At 38.8% G+C, this 21,200-nt stretch overlaps 1 protein-coding gene across 2 annotated transcripts; it reads left to right on the forward strand.

Annotated features, from left to right (window-relative positions):
* Positions 1–1,556: 1,556 nt before the first annotated feature.
* Positions 1,557–7,977, forward strand: slc22a2 (solute carrier family 22 member 2). Of its 2 annotated transcripts, none has more exons than XM_026998191.2 (11): positions 1,557–2,313; positions 2,620–2,723; positions 3,067–3,221; positions 3,950–4,118; positions 4,220–4,334; positions 4,648–4,745; positions 4,821–5,073; positions 5,456–5,577; positions 5,764–5,876; positions 6,095–6,194; positions 6,302–7,977. In XM_026998191.2, the coding sequence occupies exons 1-11, from the start codon at positions 1,909–1,911 to the stop codon at positions 6,387–6,389; spliced, it is 1,722 nt and encodes a 573-aa protein (XP_026853992.1). In that variant the 5' UTR covers positions 1,557–1,908; the 3' UTR covers positions 6,390–7,977. The 2 variants fall into 2 exon arrangements, with proteins under 2 accessions (XP_026853992.1, XP_026854002.1); XM_026998201.2 differs by having other exon boundaries at positions 1,568–2,313; positions 4,821–5,035; positions 5,469–5,577.
* Positions 7,978–21,200: the final 13,223 nt, after the last annotated feature.

Below are 21,200 nucleotides of genomic sequence, written 5' to 3' on the forward strand. Positions count from 1 at the left end.
TTTAAAGCACTTTTTTTGTTGCTTTTTTTTGAGGTATATGCATTTGTATTGAAAGCAGCAACCATACCTGGCCTCAAATCTGGGTCTTTAGGTGACAAATGGGTGCCTTGACTTCAAGACCAAAGGGCCAAATCACTAGCACAGAAGCCAGAACACAGAAGGGCACTCTCTCATTCACACTACCTTCGCCTTCGGGTGGTGGTCTCCATCACACTTCTATCTCTGCCGTAGATTGCAGCCCTGCACGTCACACGTTCTGTGCGTTCCTCATGCGGCCATCCGTCCATCCAGCATTGCTACATATGGACTTCACAAGAGTTCCTTGTGAGATGCAGTGCAAAAGCAATGTTTAATTACAGCATGTTTCTTCCAATATCCACGCACACGAAAGGAGTTAAGGGTTAAGATTTGCTGAAGTGATTTGAGTCCTGTAGTCACAAAAGGTTTTACATTAATCAAGGTTAACAGGACCTTGGTCATGGACCTCTTTAAACCCTTAGCTTTTTGCTCATTATTTATCCAATATGATTAGGTATTGACTTTAACATGCAACATCCTAAGAATATACCATAATCAATGTGCCATTTGTAGGGAAGTGTCTCTATAGTAGTTATGGTCCTGCCATCTTACCAACTATAATCCTTTTAGCTAGCTTTGTTAAAGTAGTCTTTCTCCATGCAGGTACTTCCTACATGTTCTCACAATCCCAGCTCCCAATAGACCTTTCTGACCCCAACTCGAGCACAAAATGGCCTGTGCCACCAGTTTCTCAACATTCACGTAAGTGTACACTTCACTGGAAAACATTTCTTGTTTCTAATTTAAAGGTCTCTAAAGTCAAAGTCAAATTAATTTATTAAGCTTTTATCACAATGCAGCTTGATGAGCCCCGAGTAAGCAAGCCAAAGGCAACAGTGGCAAGGAGGACCTCCCTAAGGGCATGAGGAAGGAACCTTGAGAGGAACCAAGACAAACGGGGAGCCCATCCTCTGGTTGGCACCAGGCACCACAACAGGAACAAAATTAAGGACATTTGCAAGATTCCTACAGGTCATGAAATTTATGCAATATAATGTGTTTCAAAATTTTTCTTTACAAAAGTCAGTTTATATATTTTGGCTTAATGAAGCAAATAATGGGCTATTCATCTTATAATTGTTTAATATCAATATTTCCATTGTAAATTTGACTTGAACAAAAGCTTAGAATTTTTGGTAGGCAACAAATAAGCCTGCAAAAAACCACATGTAAACATATTGTGGCATCGGCCACTGGATTTGGGTAGGCCAGTCCGGAGAGCAGAGAGGAGCATGGTGAGGACCCCCAGAATGCAGTGTGCCTCTCCACGAACTTTATTTAGTACATTATTTAGTTTAGTTTTGATGTGTTAAGTCTCTCCTCTTGTTCTCTGGGTGTGTGACCTTTTCTGCTTGTTTACTGGTGTGAGTCTTTTTAAAGCTCCAGATGTTTACATAAAAGAGCTGTGTCCTCAAGAAGAATTTCATATCACCTTGTTCTTTTTTGCAGCTGAGTCAATAATCTTTTTTTTTTAACAATGGTTTTTTCCAACACTTTTAAAGCTTGCAAGAAAAACCTAAAAACCTAACTCATTTGGAAGACTGAGCTTTCTTGTGACCTTCATGAATTTTGCAGGAAAGGACTGCACTGATTTAAAAAAAAAGATCTATTAAGCAACTACTGGAAGATGCAATGCATAACCTTTCTGTCATTCAAAGTCTACTCTATTAAAGAATAACATGATGCTGTTTTAACTGTATCATTAGTCAATCTCCATGCAGCTAGTTCGAGGGTCAATCTCACTTCTGGACTCTGCACTCGGATAAGTGTAAATACCCCACTGCTGACCAGGCAACCAGACTCGACACCACCACACACAGAGCTTCCGTCATGGCCACTTTTGACGACATCCTAGAAGAAGCCGGCAGCTTTGGCAAGTTCCAGAAGCGGATCTTCGGCCTGCTGTGTCTGGTGTCTATCCCCTTCCCTGGCATCTACGTAGGTATTGTGTTCCAGGGCTTCACCCCGGACCACTGGTGCCATGATCCAGGGGTGAAGCCGCTTCAGGAGCGCTGTGATTGGACCCCACGGGAGCTGCGCATGGTCACCGTGCCCTTACTCAACACCTCTACTGGCACCGTTCACAGCCAGTGTGAGAAGTATGAAGTGGACTGGAATGCCACTGCCCTCACCTGTGATGACCTGGGTGACAACCAGCATACCGTACTGCCCATAACTGTCTGCAAGGATGGCTGGGAGTACGACTATGAAGGCAGGGAGTCCTTTGTCACAGAGGTAAGGAAGGGCTTATGGATACAAACGTTCCAAACACTACTTTTTTGCAAGGGGTTTCAGCTCTAGTTGTGAGGTCCTATTGCATTGCTACATAGCTGTATTCTCCCCCCCCCCCCCAACATATCCTGCTCAACATTATTTTTGCATTGATCAGGTGTGCTTGAGCATGGAAAGTACAGAGCAGTTGAAAACTTTTGCTTTAATCAAGGGAAGCACTATTGAATTCTAGAGTAGCAGTAAGTGAATGCAGGGGCGATGGACAAAAGCAAACCTTTTGTTCTGTAACATGGGAATAATGTGTTTCAGTTTGACCTGGTGTGCACAGATGCCTGGTTGGCAGATATGTTCCAAGCCACACTTAGTGTTGGCTTCTTAATTGGCAGTATTGCGACCGGATACCTAGCTGATAGGTATGACTAACTTCTGACACTCTTACTGAATCCTGGTGGTTATGTTATCTAATTGAACAGTAGTTTACGCTACATGAACATTACAAAAATAATAATAATTCCAGTGCCTGTTATATGCATGCTTTTCTTATATATTGTTCCCTTAATTCAGTCTTTAACATAAAATTGGTGGTATGTTAATACATTTAGCAAAACATTATAGTAAAACTATCAAGGAAACAACTGTGTTCACAGAATGAAATAAGACATGTAAAGTATATTTTTATATGTATAAGTAAATGAATAAATTGTATTTTTGAAATGTATGTGTAATAAATGCTGTTTCATTGTTCTCCTCATCTAGGTTTGGTAGAAAAATGAGTTTCCTGATGTCCTGCCTTCTAAATGGAATTACAGGAATTCTAGTGGCGATATCCCCTAACTACATTGCCCTGCTGGTTTTCAGAACCCTATACGGCTTTGGGGTTAAGGGAGGTTGGATGGTAGCATATGTATTGAGTAAGAAAGCATGCTAGACTTCATTTGAACCACTGACATTAGAAATAAGCTACACAAGTGGCAGTTTTTTCTAGATTTCTTAACCCCACACTGCCTGCCTTTTAATAGCTAACGGCTGTATTTAAAAAGGTTGTTCTCCATTAGACTCCCTAAATACGTGGCTGGTTTATGCCTGTTTATGATTATACAGCTTAGTTTTTTTTTTCCAGTGTTGGTTGCCCATGCCCCATGAGTGTCCGTCTTTTAAACATAAAAAATTTACTTTATTTACTTATTATTAAATGCATTGTACGCGAGGAGTGTTTTATATGCGTATTTACCTTTACGGCATTTAGCTGATGCTTTTATCCAAAGCGACTTACAATTATGACTGAATACAACTTGTCCAATTGAGGGTTAAGGGCGTTGCTCAGGGGCCCAACAGTGGTAACTTGGCAGCAGTGAGGCTTGACCCAGCAACCTTCCAATGCCGATTACAAGTCAAGTACCTTGACCACTGAGCTACCACTGCCCATAGTGGCTTTATTTGTATGTGTACATCATTTTCTAGAGCACCAAACAGCGATAATAGGTGGCGTTTGTCACGTACGGCACTTTGTTTGCCACTTTGCTCAGCACAGTTTGTTGCAGTTTGCTCCTTTACTCACAATAAGTTAGCACTTGGTGCAATATTACGTTCACTCCCATGGCTGTAGGTTCTTGATCTTGGCCCATCTGTCCACTCTCAGTCACAGAGGTGGTAGGCGTGGAGTACAGACGGACAGCGGGGGTGGTCTTTCAGATGTTCTTCAGTTTAGGCATCCTCCTACTGCCTCTCGTTGCTTACCTGATATCCAGCTGGCGCTGGCTGCAGGTGGCCATCACAGTGCCCTACTTCTTCTTTCTGTCATACTTCTGGTGAGGCCCTGATGCTCCTGTGCAGTCTTACTTGGTTTGGAGTTTTTGAGTCACTAATTGTTTAACTTTTTACTCTTTTTTTTTAATATTGTGCATCTCAGGTTTGTCCCCGAGTCGCCAAGGTGGCTTCTCTCCCAGAGAAATTCCAGCAGAGCTGTAGAGATAACTAAGGCAATAGCTAAAGAGAATAAGAAGACACTCTCCAAGAACATAGAGGTGTTCTCATACTGCAGCTGTGTATTCATAATATTTCAGTTTAATCTGCTCAATAGGACATTCTTTCTATTCTTTGTAAGGCAAATGAGCTAAAATGGTTCCTAAAACTATTTAGTAAAGTTAAGCATTGTCATATTATATTGTCAGAAACTATTTTCTTCAGCAGAGCTTGTATGAAAGATTATGTTCTGAGCTATTCTTCTTTTTTAGTATATCCTGCTCTGCAAAATCTGTACTGGACAGCTTTAAACATTAAATAAATGAATATGACCAAAACCTTTTTATTGACAGTAAAACTGTGTTCATCTCACAGACACTCAAAGATGATTCAGAATCCATTGCTGCCTCTTTCATGGACTTAATTAGGACTCCTAACATAAGAAAACATACACTCATCCTCAGTTTCAACTGGTAAGCCTGATAACTACATTACACAAGTGATGTCCAACATACAGACCTCTTTATCAGATGTGTCCTTTCCTGCAGGTTTACTAGTGCTGTGGTTTATCAGGGTCTGGTTATGCGTCTGGGAATCCTTGGAGGAAACGTCTACGTTGACTTCCTCATCTCCGGAATAGTGGAGTTCCCTGCTGCTATTCTCATCCTCTGCACCATTGACCGCATTGGGCGACGGCTCCCATTCGCAACGGCCAATATAGTGTCTGGAGCTGCATGTCTTATAGCAGCTTTCATTCCGGAGAGTATGTTTTCAACAGGAGTGAAAGCATTCCTTTTAAAGGTGTAGGATTACACTGTAAAAACAATTTGTTTTAATTTAAAGTAAATGTATGGACTGCCTTAACACAACACAGATTATTGATCTGTTAAACTAGAATTTGAGGTTCATTTAGCTCCAAATTTAAAGGCAGCCTTGATCTTTATATACAAACCGTTTTTGTTTTTTTTTTGCAATGCAGAGCTATGCACAATAAACACTTCAAAGCTTGCTACAAATTAGCTGGAAGTGTTGTGTTAGTCACAGACCAACACAGGTCATCGTAACTCTTCTGGGTGTTTCTGAAGCTGCAACATTAGTAAAGGTTCCAAGAAAATGCAATATAGTAAACACATCTGTGTACCATTTTGAACGTTTTTATTCCCCCTACAATTTTAATGTTCAGATTTTCCATGCAGATATGTTCTGGTTCAAGACAGCAGTGGCTTGTATTGGTAGACTGGGTATCACTCTGGCCTTTGAAATGGTGGTGTTTGTAAACACTGAATTGTATCCCACCTTCATCAGGTAAGTACACCCTAAAATCCAAGAGGAATGTATTGCAAAATGGTCCATTTCATGTTACATATTATACTACATGTAACAATATTAAACTGGTTGCTGCACTGGGTTCTAAAATGACAAATAATACTTGTCATATTTTAAGAATAACCTGTGGCAGTAATTCTCATACTGTCCACTGTGTTCCTACAGGAATTTGGGTGTATCTGTATGCTCCACTCTGTGTGATGTTGGAGGAATTGTAGCTCCATTCCTGCTTTATAGGCTGGCTGTCATCTGGTTAGAGCTGCCACTCATCATTTTTGGTTAGTAGAAATGTCATAAAAGCCTCTATTTCAGTCATTGTTGCACAGACGTAATCATGTAGTAGCTGTTTGGACAATGTATAAATTATCCACTCAGATAAATCACCCCTGAATATATTAGATCACACTAGTAAGGAGAGCATTTAGTTTCTCATGCCCAGTACAGTGGGACGGTGTCCTAAGTGGTGATTGGATAGCTGACTGGATGACTCTGACAGGAGCTCTGGCATTTGTTGCTGGGGCATTGGTGCTCCTGCTGCCTGAAACTAGAGGTGTACCTCTTCCCGAAACCATTGACGACATTGAACACCCGAACAGGTACATTGTTTTATTCAACCACTTATGGATTAGCAGACTAGTGCTCTTTTTACATAACAATGAGAATAAAATGTAATTGTTGCTGTGTTTGTCCATTTGTGCCCCAGAAACAAAGAAGACACCGTGAAGAGTCATCAGATGGAGACTCTGTTGCACTCAGATGTGGCAACTAACAAAGAGAGTGTGACTGTCTGAGTATGGCATTTCTGCTCAGAGAGAGAAGTAACGATTTACTCGTTTTTTAGGAAGGTACAGTTAAATCTGTTAGTACTTTGTAAATTAGCTCCAATCAGGAATCACCACTTTTCACTACTACAACAATGTATGCACTAAAACATGTCAATAGGTACATTTAATAGACTTTGTATTGGCATAAAGTGCCTATTCCAGGAGCTCATGAAGTCTTTGTTGATGTAATGTGACTAATAAACAGAAATGTCACATTTGCAACAAGTTGCTAGCTTTGTTTTGTGTCAAGTTTTGAGAAGAAAGTACAAGGTTTGTCCTTATTAGTTTAGGATGTCCCACTTATCAAATTTTAAATTTTATGTTTGTATTTGACAACACATTTATTTTCAACACATGGAATTTTTATACATTGTTATTTTCTTTCTGGAACATTCTATTCTGAGATTACATTTATTGATTCTGTGGTTTGTCTTTTGATGAAATACCCAACATATAGTGACTATATAATATTGATCTGATTTTTAAAAATATATATTCTAAAAATACTCAGACCCTATTTATTCATTCCTGTTTAAAGCTGCACTATGTAAGTTTGGGGACTTGGCAACCTCTCTGGTGGAAATATGCAATTGTGTGAAATGTGTGGAAGAACATATGAAATGTGGGTTGTGCTGCATTCTATATCCCCGAGTGAATTTACCCAATAATTTCATGTTCATGGAGTATTCAAACACATCTCGATCGGAAATTGGGGATGGAAATGTACTCAAAAGAGTTATCTTCTGTTGTAATCGTACCCTTATCAGTATAATGTTGGATTTACATATGAGACCTTTCAAACGCAGATATGTATAAAAATAAATATTCACAGAGTACTTTGTTAAATGTTAGCTATATGACAGGTTGGTCCATCTGACAATATGTCTGTTTATCTAGGTTGTTATCTTCAGTATTGTGAGCAGTTTATCTAGAAGATACTGTTCTGTAAAACCACTATTTGTAGTATGATGCAGAGTGTTATAGCTATCTGAAGAAACAAGAGTATTGTAGCCCACATTTCACGTGATCCAAATGTGAAGTTCACATTTAAAACTTCTCAGCAGTCTAGTGTGTAAAGAAGGGGCTCAGGAAACTATGCTTTGCAAGCTGTATAAGATTCTTTTGCTGACTGCATATTATTCACAGGCCAATTTGAGATCAGATTTTAAATACAATAAATAAGCAGCTAGCAATAATGCTGTTGTTTCAGTTCAGCATAAAACCTTTATGACAGTACTTACATGTCACGGAACGCTCACCTCCCGCGAGTCACATGGTTTGGCCTGGCATGTGAAGTGGGAGGGTATTTGTTTGTGGCCACACCTGCATCCTGTCTTGTCTTTATGTATATAAACCCATGTCCTTGTTTGCAGGGTGTTGGTCATTGTTAATGTACTTGTAGAAGTTAATGTAGTGTGTTATTTGCTTGTAAAACATAACTGTCATAACTGGTTGTCTTGATCGTGTTAAGTGTTAAATATCGTTAGTGTTTAGTGTGTCTGTCTGTTGTTTGTATAGTATGTAAGTGCCACTTTTGTGTTTTGTTTCATGTAATTAAATGTTCGTCCTTGCCAAGAGAGTCTGTGCGTTCCGCTCCACGCCCTTCAGCACTCGGGCCAGCACGTTACATTACATTTCTCAATTATTTCATTAATCTGATCTATCTTAACCTCAGTTGGCACCGAAAGTTGTCAGGGCAACTTTAAATAAAATTACAGATCTCCCTCCTTGTTGTCAATTAACCTAGCTAACTAGTTTATTTGTACCCTAAGATTGAATAAAAACATGTCCAAAAGAAGGTTACTGTGTGTTCCAGGTTGTGTGAACAGAGGAGTTTGCCTTTGTTGAGAGAGCTGGGACTGCAGTAATGAAACGGCGAAAAAGAAAGCAGAACTTTGACATATTTGCATCAAAATGTCCAGTTGGGAAGAGCAGGAAAAAAAGAGTAGGAAAAAAGTATGCAGAGCTCCAGCGGAAAGTACTGGGCTGGTCAGCAGCAACTCCATGCTGGTGATGGTAGCTTGGATAGATTTGCTATCACTTTGACAATCATGAGGAAAGGGAAGTCCTTCACAGATGGTGGGTATACCAAAACATTCCTTGTTGTTGTGGCCAAAGAACTGTTCAATGGCTTCCCAATTTTAGACAAGATAATCAAAAAAACAAAAGACGTGCCAATATCAGCAAGAACCGTCCACTATTGTACCATCATTCTAGCAAATCACATGAAGGAAACACAAATAAAGGACAGGTACATAGGTTTCTCTCACCTCACTATTAGAATCAGGCTAGTAACACTGATAATAGAATTATTGCATCTCTTGGCATTTTTTGCTGGAGGAGGAATTCCCTGTCTAAATATTGATAGTGCCAAGCAGAGTTTTGTTGCATTTCAGCACTCTGTTGAAAGTTGTCAGTGGTTCTTCCCTTGCCCTTAAGTGGTTCCGCACATTTTGTGATGACTTTCTCAGACCTTTTTTCTCCCTGAGGGATTAGGGGTAACACGACCAGTGTTGCCAGTGTTGCCCTCTCTCCTCCCCCTGCACTTGATTCAGTCCCCCAGGGGGCTGGGGGTTCTTGTTCTGAGTACGCTGCGTGCAATTGGCTGGTGCTTCTCGCTGGAGTCTGACTGGATGCAAAAGGTGTGTGTGTTAATTGTAAAGTAACCTTGGGCTCCTTGAAAGGTGCTATATAAATATAACTTAATTCATTCATTGGCAGAGCACTGCCCATAGAACGAGAATGCCAATGTCTGCATATAGATGTAGAGATATTCCAAAAGTACACAAAGTTTCCAGAAAAGAAGTATGTTTTGGACAGAAGTTCTTCATTGGCTCTTGCAAAGTGAAGAACTTGAATATCTCTACATCTGAATATCTCTTACTACAGAACATTGTTACTCACCTAAATGAGGAAGATACTAACACTGCCCACTGGCATAGAGGAAGGGCATGCAAGACATGCTCTGCATGTGCAAGGTAATAACAATGCAGTAAAATGTAATGACACATTGTAATAACAATAATAATGTAGCAACATGCAGCTACAATCATCACAATGTAATAACATTAAAATAATGCATTGTATTTATACAATGTAATAGTTTAATAATGTATTGTAATAACAATGTAATTACAATTACTATAAGTAATGCATTGCACCAGCATAATGCAATTACTATGTAATAACATTGCACTAGCATATGTAATAACATTGTAATAATACATTGTAATAATATAACATTGTACTATCATGTAATGCGTATGTAATAACAGTGCAATAACACATTGTAATAACAATGTAATAACATTGCACTACCATTGTCATTACTATGTAATAACCTATTGTAATATGTGTAATTGTTATGTAATACATTGTAATAATACTGTAATAACACACTGTAGTAATGCATTGTAATAAGTTTGTGTTGTAATGCTCTGTAATATGCTAATGTATAAATCATTGTAATGACACAGTGTAATAACTATGTAATAATGCATTGTAATAACATTACCGAATTACTATGTAATTATGCTTTGTAATGACTCATTGTACGATTGTAATTACACCATAATAACAGCATAATAACAGATTGAGCAAAGAGAGAAAGCAAACAAAAGAGCAGGAGAGAAAGAAAGAAACAACACACTTGCCACCACAGACACATACGAGGAATGATCTCTTCAGATCTCTTTAGGTACTAATGTTCCTCTTTGGCCCTAACTCTGCTCTAACGAACTTTTAACAGGTCTCAGAATCCTTGTGGTTTTATCTTTACCAAATCGCAGAATCATTGTCATAACCAATCGAAAATGATCACATTCTAAAAACATCCCACAACATGGAAAAGGAATACCAGTAGGTCTGGCCATTTTGGTGTCTCTGAGACAACTAAGATGTGGATGCTAGTGGGATTAATGTAACCTCCTCTGTTGTCTAGTAATAATCTTACAGAGCAAGCATTCATATATCGGAGTAGACCATGTTTCAGGCCACAAATGTTTTCAGTTCAATTCAATTTTATTTATACACAGCTTTTGCTAATAGATAGTGTATCAAAGCAGCTTTACAGGACCCAATCGTAAAGACTCCTAATGAGAAAACCAAAGCACTATCATCATTCTTAGTGATGATATACATTTTCAGCATTTGGCAGATGCTCTTGACCAGAATGACTTGTCCAGAATGACTTACATATTTACCAGTATGATAGTATATGGGCTATGAGTTGAATATGAGTTGAACCCATGACCTTTATTGTGAAATTCACTAAAAATTCTAACAATGTTATACCTAGTAATTGTTAGGAGGTTAGAATTGGCTCAAGTCAGTGATTGTTAGGAATTTAGAATAGGCTCATGGTTAGAGATAGAGACTGACTTAATCAGGGAACTCCAGATGTCACTTACCTGGGTATCATAATTTGATTACCCTGTGAGCCATAAATGAAAGAAAAGGAACAACAACAACAAAAAAACGAGACTATGGCATGTTTGGAGACATGTGGACTTGTATCTTTTCTTCTGAGTGCATCTGAAGTTCTGTTCCTAGTGATCATATTTTTCTATTGTTTTACCGCCACAAATTAGAAAATTTGTAACTAAAACTGATCAGATTCCCCAGGTAACGAGAAAAGTAGTGGTGCTGGCCCTCTCTGGCGACCGGAAGTACAGGCCACTGGGACAGGGTAGTCAAATGCATAAACATACAATAAACTTACTTTCACATTCTTATGTCATGTAGGGATAGCAGTCACATTACGAGCTGGCCAGTGTATTTAATTTTTTCTAGACAACAGTAGCCTTATTATTATGTAGGTAAGGTTGGGTTTGTAACATTAATACCAATCAAAAAATTAATCCAACTTGGACTATGAGAAAAACGTAGACAAAAAAAGTTTAACAATGAATGTCTAGATTACCACTCCATGTATACACCAAACTCATTACATGTCTGTGACTGAGCTGTGCGACTAAGCATTTGCTTTCATCTGTCCCTCAATCCAGTCCACAAATTTGGAAACACGGGCATATATGCCAGGCTTTATGGCATGGGTACAGTCAAGTCTCAGTGTGGTTAATCCTTGAAGAATGAAGCTATTCTCTGAGACGCACACAAGAGGACCTCCACTTTCCATCTTAGAATAAAAATGAGAAAGTAATAAGAGTAGAGTAGCATGAAGCAGCAGTAATACAAGACACACATGTAACTGCCATGTGTACCTGCTACTGTATCATTACATTTAACACAAGTTGGTGTATTTTTAATTGATCAAGGAATTGAGCTTTATGTCAATCAGAAAGTTTTTTTTTTTTTAACGATAAAATATATTAGAGGTATGAAGCAATTTTTGTTACCTGACAGCTATAAGTTCCTCCCTCAGTGTCTCCTGCACACATCTCATGTTCTTTTACCTGGTTGTTTAAGTAGAATCTGCTGTTACATATTTTGTTTTCAATGATAGGGAAGCCAGTCTCCTTTAGAATACCTTTTTCACCAGCTCATAGAAAACAGATAAGCATAGAAACGTGGAGAGAGTCAACATCTTAATTCTACTTTGATACATGAAACCATTAGTCACAGGCCCTGAAAGAAAACAATAAAAATGTGCAGTGCACAGATTCAATTGGAAGGCAGTTGAAAACCACCTACAGCAAATATTATTAGGTCTTAAGTAAAATGCTTCTGGAGCATTTTGTTATGCATATTTGTATATGTATATTTGTAAATGTATATTTGTTATGCTAGAAACATACCGTCTGTATTCCCCCATCCTGTAATATAGCATTCTGTCCCACTTGGCACAATGTAATCTTTCTCCGGCAAGCATACAGGCAACACCTTATCATTTATAATTGCTGGCCTGAAAGGAGAGAAGTCTTTATTTGAGGTATGTGGAACTGTTTTTCTAGGTACGTAGCAAATATTTAATAAAGATATGATGCATTAAGCAATCTAGACAGAAATTGAAATGTTCCATTTGAGTGTGACAAATGTTAGATTAATGTTCGTGAACCTGCTCATTAACACATGCACCTGTAATTCATGTTGGCTTCTTTAAATAACCCTTTAAAACTGCAACTGCATCTCAAACAGGGCATGGGGTGAGCCTATACCAGCCAATGGAAGTTGCAATGAGATGTAGTATAGTGCTAATACCCCGATGATGTATTAAAATGACTGTAAATTCTAGAAGCTTTTCACACCCAGCAGTTGGCAGCCTGATCTTTGTAGCACCTAGGAAAGATTCAGCAGGTACGGTGGGCATCTTTGCCTTTGTATGTGACTAATACACAAATTATGAGCAAAAGGGACAAACATTTTAGATTTTAAATCTGATGGTTCCTGTGGAGATGCAGTTGAACGATGTGAGATAGGCTACCCTCTACCACAGAACAATTTGTCAGAGCAATTTATATTTAATGCAAAATATTGCTTGATTTGAGATGATCTCTTTTTTGTTTTGTTTTGATTTGAAGCTAAAGCACAAGACAAACTAAATAAAAAAGACACAAGGCTAAACCATTAAAAGTCAATGCCAGATAAAGGTAGAAATGTTCCAAAAATGTATATAAAACAGCCAAACACATCTTATGCAAATTTGTAGTGTCTATGTGTAGACTGTGCAAGGCTGTAGCCTACCTACCTGTAACAAGGCTCAGAGAACCAGAATATAATGCCTACATTAAAGATGCAGTCACCAACGTTCTTTGTTATGAAATTCCAGTAACTAATCCAATACAATTCCATAAAATAGTGATTTGAACAATCAGGCAAAACAACATGTGCAAAAGGAGATGCTATCTGGTTTTCAGTGAGTGTTAAACTCAAAATAGACTGGCCACCCTATGAACCAACAAAAGACACTTCCTCACCTGTCAAGCTTGAGAAGTGCAATATGTGTTGAGCCCATAATAATTTTCTCCAGCTCTCGGACCTGCTTGGATGGCTCACTGGCACTCTCTGTGTGAATTCCTAGGTATACTTTGTATGCAGATGGACTCGTAGATCTGCAGAAAGTATGTGTTAAGGATTGTTGGTAAAATGTCACCACAAAGAAATTTATCGTATTGTGGATGAGATCCCCAATGCAAGTTGAATGGTTAAGTTTATGGACATTTATAGACCACCTGTCTCTCACCTCTCAAGGCAGTGTGCTGCTGTCAGGACCCACTGAGCATCAACTAAAGCTCCTCCACAGAAATGAATTCCAGAGCTATGAAACACAGGAAGGCACTGAAATGCTGTCACTCTGCAGACATGAATATAGTTTGCAATCATACATCGACTCACACAGACACAGGGAGGGCTGCAGTACCTGGTTCTTAAACTGACTTGCCAAGGCCAGGAATAAACTTTAGAGACGCATCCTCCAACAATCCGGGCAAGGCATTGTTTTGGTTTTGTTACTGGTTGTCCACACTTCATGCCATCTGTTTACAAAGAAAATCTCTTGCATTTAAAACCAGCCATTATGGTGAGGCAGATATGAAACCCATGACATCAGTGCAGCAAACAGCACTCTTTCAGCTTTAGGCAACAGTGAAAGTTCGTACCACAGTCTGGAATCTGACAGTAGTCCCATTTCTTATAAGGATCCGTAGTGTAACACCAAGGTCCATTTACATCATTATCAGGATTTCTGCATTGCTATCCATTAAAATTGACATTAGAAAAGTGCTTGAGAGTCTAGTCAATCACAATTCAGTGTCAACTACATATACTATGTGAATGTGCTAAGGGACCTACATTGGACTCCAGACCCTTGTCTGGATGTGTCACAGGGGTGAAAGTAGAATGCTGGTGGGGGATCATGGAACTCCAGGCTTGACAGGTCACACCCATTACAGTCTTTGATGTAGGACCTCTGTAGCTTTCTCCACTACCAACCATACAATCTTCAAATCAGATTATAAACAGAATAAGAAATTTAAAGCATTTAGACAAGAACTAGTAGCAAAAGTCTCCTGGTCAACACCACAGTGAACAGCAAGTGATGTGCTTGACTGCATGATGGCAGACCTGTGACTGGCGTGGGTACAGTGATGGGACGAGCAGCAGTTGGTGATGGGGCTAAGGCTTTGGATGCAGACTGAGTGGGCTTTGGGTGGAAAAAGGGGAGCTGACTGCTGCAGCGCTCTATCTTACAGTACTCCCAGCGCACGGAGGGATCTGTGGTGTAACACCAAGGAGCACGGTCTCCATCAGGGTTCCTGCATAGGTTTCGTCTCAGGTCTCTGCATATTGGTGGAGAAACATATACACACATGGAAATTTAAATTTGAAATCACCAGAATGTAAAGCTGCAACTCTTCAGGTAATCAGAATAGGGTCATTTCCAACCATACTATTAATTGATTTTGAACTTTTAACTAGCACCAGTGTTGTTATTAACTTCCAGAAGAAGGCATATACAGTAATCTGTTTATATTTTAGACAATGTCTGTGAAGGAATGCCACATGGTTTATGCCATTTAGACGCTCTTTCTCCTCTTACGCATTGGGAAATTTCTGAGGTGTCTTCTGATGTGCATGAGGTTCCATGGAAGTCCATAATTGGCATTTCTTCCCACTGATGGTCTCTGACATGACTCCACGATATGAGCTCCCATCTCTTTCATAACAGTCTTCAGCTGGAGTGATAATTGGCTCCTCTAAAAACACAATAACATTATATCAGCTCTATTGTACTCATGACATACATATACATCCCCAAAAGGTAGAGACATATGAATACATGATGAGTAAGTTCCTTCTGATTTAATGAGAAGTTGACCAGTATGTGGGATGGCATCACAGATGGGCACAGTGCAGTACTCCCAGCGGGTCTCTGGGTCAGTCGTGTAACACCAAGGTTTCCTCTCATTGTCAGGGTTTCGGCAGTAATTCTTCTCAAGGCCTCTGAAATATGCACAGATTTAACAGTGCATGTAGTCCACATGTGCAAAAAGATAAATTTTAAGGTAAAAGTGCATCTTAGAGGTTTGGTTGAAGAATAACATGCATGAGACTGACATATAAGAAAGCAAAGACTCCACTGTAAATGCTTTCATCAACTTATGCGCATATCACACATCGTTGCTTACTTGCATGGGTATTTTTCTGGTGTTCTAGAATGTATATGAGGGTACTGAGATGCCCAGATCTGACAGGTTTTCCCTGACGCTGTCACAGCAACAGTGCCTCTATATGAACTACCATCTCCTGTAGCACAGCTCAGCTTTGGCACAGTGCTTGGCCACTCAGAAACTACAAGAAAAAACAGGCACATTTACAGTATACAATTCATGCTGAGTCTTTTTTGTTCATCTGAATGTAAAGATGAATGGCTGAGGTAATGAGACAAAGCAAACACCCTTGGTGCTGACTTAATATCTAGTGTGAGGATGAATGAACTCCTGCAGACTTTAAAATTGTGAAGCTTATGCTATATCAAAACAGTGAAAATTTGTGAATAATACACAACTTCTCAACACAGTAACAGCAAATAGTAACTTTATGTTTTTGTCTCTTTGCGGGTCTGTGCACTCACAGACTGTGATGAGTGAGTAGGAGAAAAGTAGAGCTCACTGCAGCGAGGGATGGAGCAGAAGTCCCAGCGTTTGGATGGACTGGTGGTGAAACACCAAGGTCTGGGTTCTCCATCAGGGTTCCTACAGTAATTCTCCTCCAGGTGCTTATCAGGAATCCTACACACGATACAGCCATTGAAACATGGATGCTCATGCATGTAGCATGAACATAAAATTTACATTAGTTGTAAATTGGACAGATACACAGGAGGCAGTACAAAGCTTTGAGCACTTACACAGAGGGAATGTATCCATGGTTATGGGGTTTCTCTGAGTTCCACCGCTGGCAGGTATATCCTCCCTCTGTTGTCGAGATTTTGCCTCTGTAGTTTTCCCCACTGCAATGTATACATTCCTCTATAGCTATGTAAGAGAATATTTCATGAGATGGCATCCATTTAAGGAGACAAGTCAATGTGGAATACAGAACTTTGAATCTCGAAGAGGCATGACTACAAAAGTGTTAACTAACAATGGGTAAAAGGCTCACAACATACTATCAATAGAAGGCTATATAGCACATTCAATATATGTTATGTAGTTATTCTGTCAATATTCATTTCCGCAGCCTCCTACTATGGGATGAGTAAGCCTCTTAGTAGTTCAGGAAAACCAAAAACATTTTTTATGATGTAAAATCCAGTATAGACTTTTATTCCCATGTGATGTATAGGTGACATGTAGTTGATATCCTAAATACATTTACTGTAAGTGTTAATGATTCTCTTCAAGTAGAACTGTAGCTGTTCTGCTGCATTTGCTAAAGTAAACAGGAAATATAGGGGAGGCCAGTGTCAGGCTATAAGTTTAATTGTTAGTAGTATGCACTAACAATGTGAGGATGTATAATGTTTAAAAAATTGAGCTTGCAAATCAGTGAATCAAAACTGAATAAATCAAATGATCAGGGAGAACCAGAGAATGTTCTTCAGGAATCACATCAAATCTACAGACGTGTTTATGACAATCTATCTCCAGCACCTTAGCTCAGCTCCCACCATCTATGAGCTCGCAGCATCATCAACAGAAGAGCCATGTCATGTGTCAACATTTGCCAAATCCTGTAAATACTGTTGACACTGCAAGGTAGAGAATTTAAACAAATTCTGTAACAGGCTCTCTGTCTCTTAGTATGCTAGCTTCCATGTTAGTATTTAAAGCAATGCTTGCAAAATTAGATGGACAGTTTGAGGTCCCTGGGAGAACATATCTGGCAAATAGCCTATGTATAAAGCACCAGTAACACGACATGATAAATATTGTTTCGTTACTTGATGTAAATAATATATAAAATATTATTTATCATTCATTATTATTATTGTTGTTGCTTCTGTTGTTGTTGTTAATTGTGAACATGTACAGTGTTAGTTTTTGTCAGAATTACTTTACCTGTGCTCTCGGTTATCGCTCCCAGTAGACCTGTTAATGAAAATAGTTACTGCTAGTTCAACTCATTATTGTCCTCCACTCCCGAGTTTGTGCAGTTATGTTGCTTATTTTAATATATTATGCTATTTTAAATATGATAATGCAACAGCTCACCTGCATAAAGAATGAAGCGGAATAAAAGGAGAGTTTTGTACACGTCCATGTTCTAGCAGTGACGCGCTGATTTTATGCAGGTTTGTCAACAAAAGGAATAGACCTCAGTGCTTGGCCAGTCATTGTCCTGACATGGACAGAGAGCAGAGGTCGCGCTGTGTTTACCAAACTAGATCACTAGATTTGAAGCCCTTGTTACTGTTTGTGATTATATGTTCTTTTAATCAGTTCTTTTGTTCTTTTAACTTTTAAAACTCTTTTTAACCATCCTTTTAACTGTTTTAGTAGCTATTTGTTGGAACTAATACAATGTGCATAATACCATTACAAGTGGACACTGCACACCTAACACACACTGTGCTCCTATTAGCCTTGCCACCTTCCCAACAGGCCAATACCGGACACTCTGGTTCCATTAGTCTCGCCACAAATATGTAGTACACCTGTACTTCATATGTGAATGGCCTGCTCATTTGGATTGATCTAAAATTGCCATTGGGAGGCCACGCACTGTTTACGTGCTGAAGAAAGTACTTCATCAACTTTGCTGGCACACTCTTCTTTGGGTTGGCCTGCTCATGAATATTTATAAATATTTTTGAAAATACATCAGTCATGATAAGGACTTTTTCATGACATTTAAAGATGCTTTCAAATTTTCCAAATTAAAAGAGAGTATAACAATTTGTTTGGTAGCTATCAAATGTCCCATAAAGCTTAATATTTTTGCCTTAGCTACATTTGACAAAATCTTTCACACTTTTTCCACCACTGTTACATATAATGATTTATATTTAATAAATATCCTTGGTGTGCATGGACATTATGGAGGCTGATCAACACATCACACTTTCAGGGCAGCTAGCAGGAGGATGTGGATAATTTCCTTTCCTCTATCTTGTGAAATAAAACAATGTTAAAGAATATCATCCTCTTCCACCATCTTACCCAAGTCCAGACTATCGAAAACATATGGTGGAGCTTTCTTTCTTGTCTCGATCCACAATATCAACTTCAGAAATGGAGCAAGAGCTGCAATTTGAGACATGCATCCAGGTGTACTTGTACCCTTATGTACCTACATTCAATTACAACCATCACATTCTATGCTCAGTTATTGGAGCAAAGACCAAAATGGGGGACAATTGTTTTTATATTTTGGCATTCTCATTCTGCCTGTCTTCACTTTACCTCATCTCTGACTAGCACTGGCTGTGGGTGACCATCATGCTGCCTGCCGTCTGGTTCCTGTCTTGCTGGTGAAGCTTGATGTTCTTTTAAAACCACATTCTTACTTTTGGATTTTTAAGACACTGAGTCTGTGATGGTGACTGAAATATGTTCAGTTTTACAGTAGTTTATGCATCCCATGTTAATCTTTAGATAAAATCCATGGCACTAAGCAATAGTAACTGTTCAGAAGTAATTAAAATATGTGGAGTTTAAATGTGTAGGACTAGAGTTGTTAGAGTTGCACAGAAAGAATTTAGAGGTCATTCATAGCAACGTTGGTCATTTTATGTCACAGACCAAGATGTCAGCATAACTCTTGTGCGTGAAATCTATGCCCCAACTAACCTCTTGTCATATTCGTACAACCGCCATGAAAATATATTGCTGTAAATGCATCTGTCCATTCCATGTAAATGTTTAAACATCTACTGTGGAGAGTAGATAATTATTACATGTTGGTAATTATTACATGTTGCAAATTTTAAATGCCATTTTGTGGTGTTTTGGACAAAGGAATTATTTACAATGGTGTCCTAACCCAAAAAAGTTTGTGAATCATGGCAGTAAGTAATAGTAACTATAACAGTAACAGTAATCAAAATATGATTAGTTTAACCATAAAGGACTAGATATATGCACAGAAAGCATTAAGAGGTCATTCATTGTAAAGCAACTTTGATCATTTTATCTCAAAGACCAACATGTCATCATAACTATTGTGGGTGTTTCAGAAATCCATGCCCCAACTTTAACAGCCCTTGGCCTTGAAGAATAAGATGCACAGAGTCTTTAAAATGGGTGCTTAGATTTATTCAGCTTGTCAGATTTCAAATATCCTTAGTTCCTTGATGAGCATTGCAATAAGCACAGTAAAGAGCACCGTGAAAACTCCGCGTGTCAAGGGTGCAGTTTTACTCGAAGTGCTTTGTAATTTCTCCTTTTGGTTACTGTGTAACCCTTTCCTTAATCCAAATTTATGTGAATGCGAGCAGCATATAAAATGGCAAAGTAACTTGTCAGTAGACCTCTCAGTAAAGAAAGGGTGTTCACAAACCACTTTAAGGAGCATTGACCAAGAAGAAAACTGTCTAAGATGGCTAAGAATGTCTACACAATCATTTCTCTTGATGGTAAATACCTGAACTGACCTGACCTCAGGATTGCCAACAAGCAGCTCAGTAGAAGGGTTAGATGTAACGTGCACTTCTTGCTCCCACAAAAATGTGGGTCCTGATAACGAGACAGATGAAGAGAAATCCGATGCACAAAGACTTCTAGAGGCATTGCCCACGGGGTTTGCTGCTTTATCAGCACAGTGCCACTGCCTAGGATCGGTGTTTTCTCTTATCAGTTGAACACGATTAGCAACAAATACATGGAATCTTCGAGATTTGTTGTTGATGTAAGCCAGGACAACCCGAGAGTCTGTCCAGAAGAACTCATCATCAATCTTTATTTAAATTCAGCGTTCATAAGTTCATGGTTTTGATTCACTTTCAGCATGATGCTCACTTTGGCAGAGACCACAGCGGCAGAAAGTTCTAATTTTGGGATGCTTGTGACCTCTGTGGGTGCTGCTGTTGTTGTTCTTGTTAAATGTAAACATGTACGGTGTTAGTTTAGGTCAGAATTACTTTACCTGTGCTCTTGGTTTACCTTGCCAAGACACCCGTTGATGAAAATTTACTGCTAATTTAAATCATTATTGTTCTCCATTCCCTTTTTTGTGCACTTATGTTGCTTATTTTAATATATTATGCTATTGTAATTATGTTAAAGAAACAGCTCACCTGCAAAGAGAATGGAGCAGAATAAAAGAGGAGTTTTGTACACGTCCATGTTCTAGTATTGACGCTGATTTTATTGTCAACAAAAGGAATAGATCTCAGTCCTCAGCCAGTCATTATCCTAACATGGACATAGAGCCAAGGTCATATTGTGCTTACCACAGAGCAGAGGTCAGAGTGTGTTTACCAAACTAGAATACTATATTTCAACCCCTTCTTACTGTTTTTGATCATAGGTTCTTTTAATTATACTTTTTAAACTCTTTTCGACCAACCTTTTAACTGTTTTAGTAGCTGTATTTGTTGGATTTTGTAAAGAAATGGAAAATGAGGAGAAACTACAGCAAATAAAAAGGTTGGCCATTACAATACTGCAGTGGATTTCATCCTTGTCATTTTTGTATCTTAGATAGGAGCATATAACATATCACACATTTCTGGCATCTGAAAAGTGGTGCAGTTGTCTTCTGACAATGTTGCTAAAGTCTTGTGAGTGATAACATCTTGGTATCATGACTTCTTTCAGCTTCTGAAGGCCATTTATTAATTCCTCCCACCGTGGCTGTAGATCTTCAGGAAGAGCATTTCATTTAATTTTCATTCATGGAATTTGGCAGACACTCTTATCCAGAGCACCTTACAAA

The sequence above is a fragment of the Electrophorus electricus genome, chromosome 3, assembly GCF_013358815.1.
Source record: "Electrophorus electricus isolate fEleEle1 chromosome 3, fEleEle1.pri, whole genome shotgun sequence".
NCBI lineage: Eukaryota > Metazoa > Chordata > Actinopteri > Gymnotiformes > Gymnotidae > Electrophorus > Electrophorus electricus.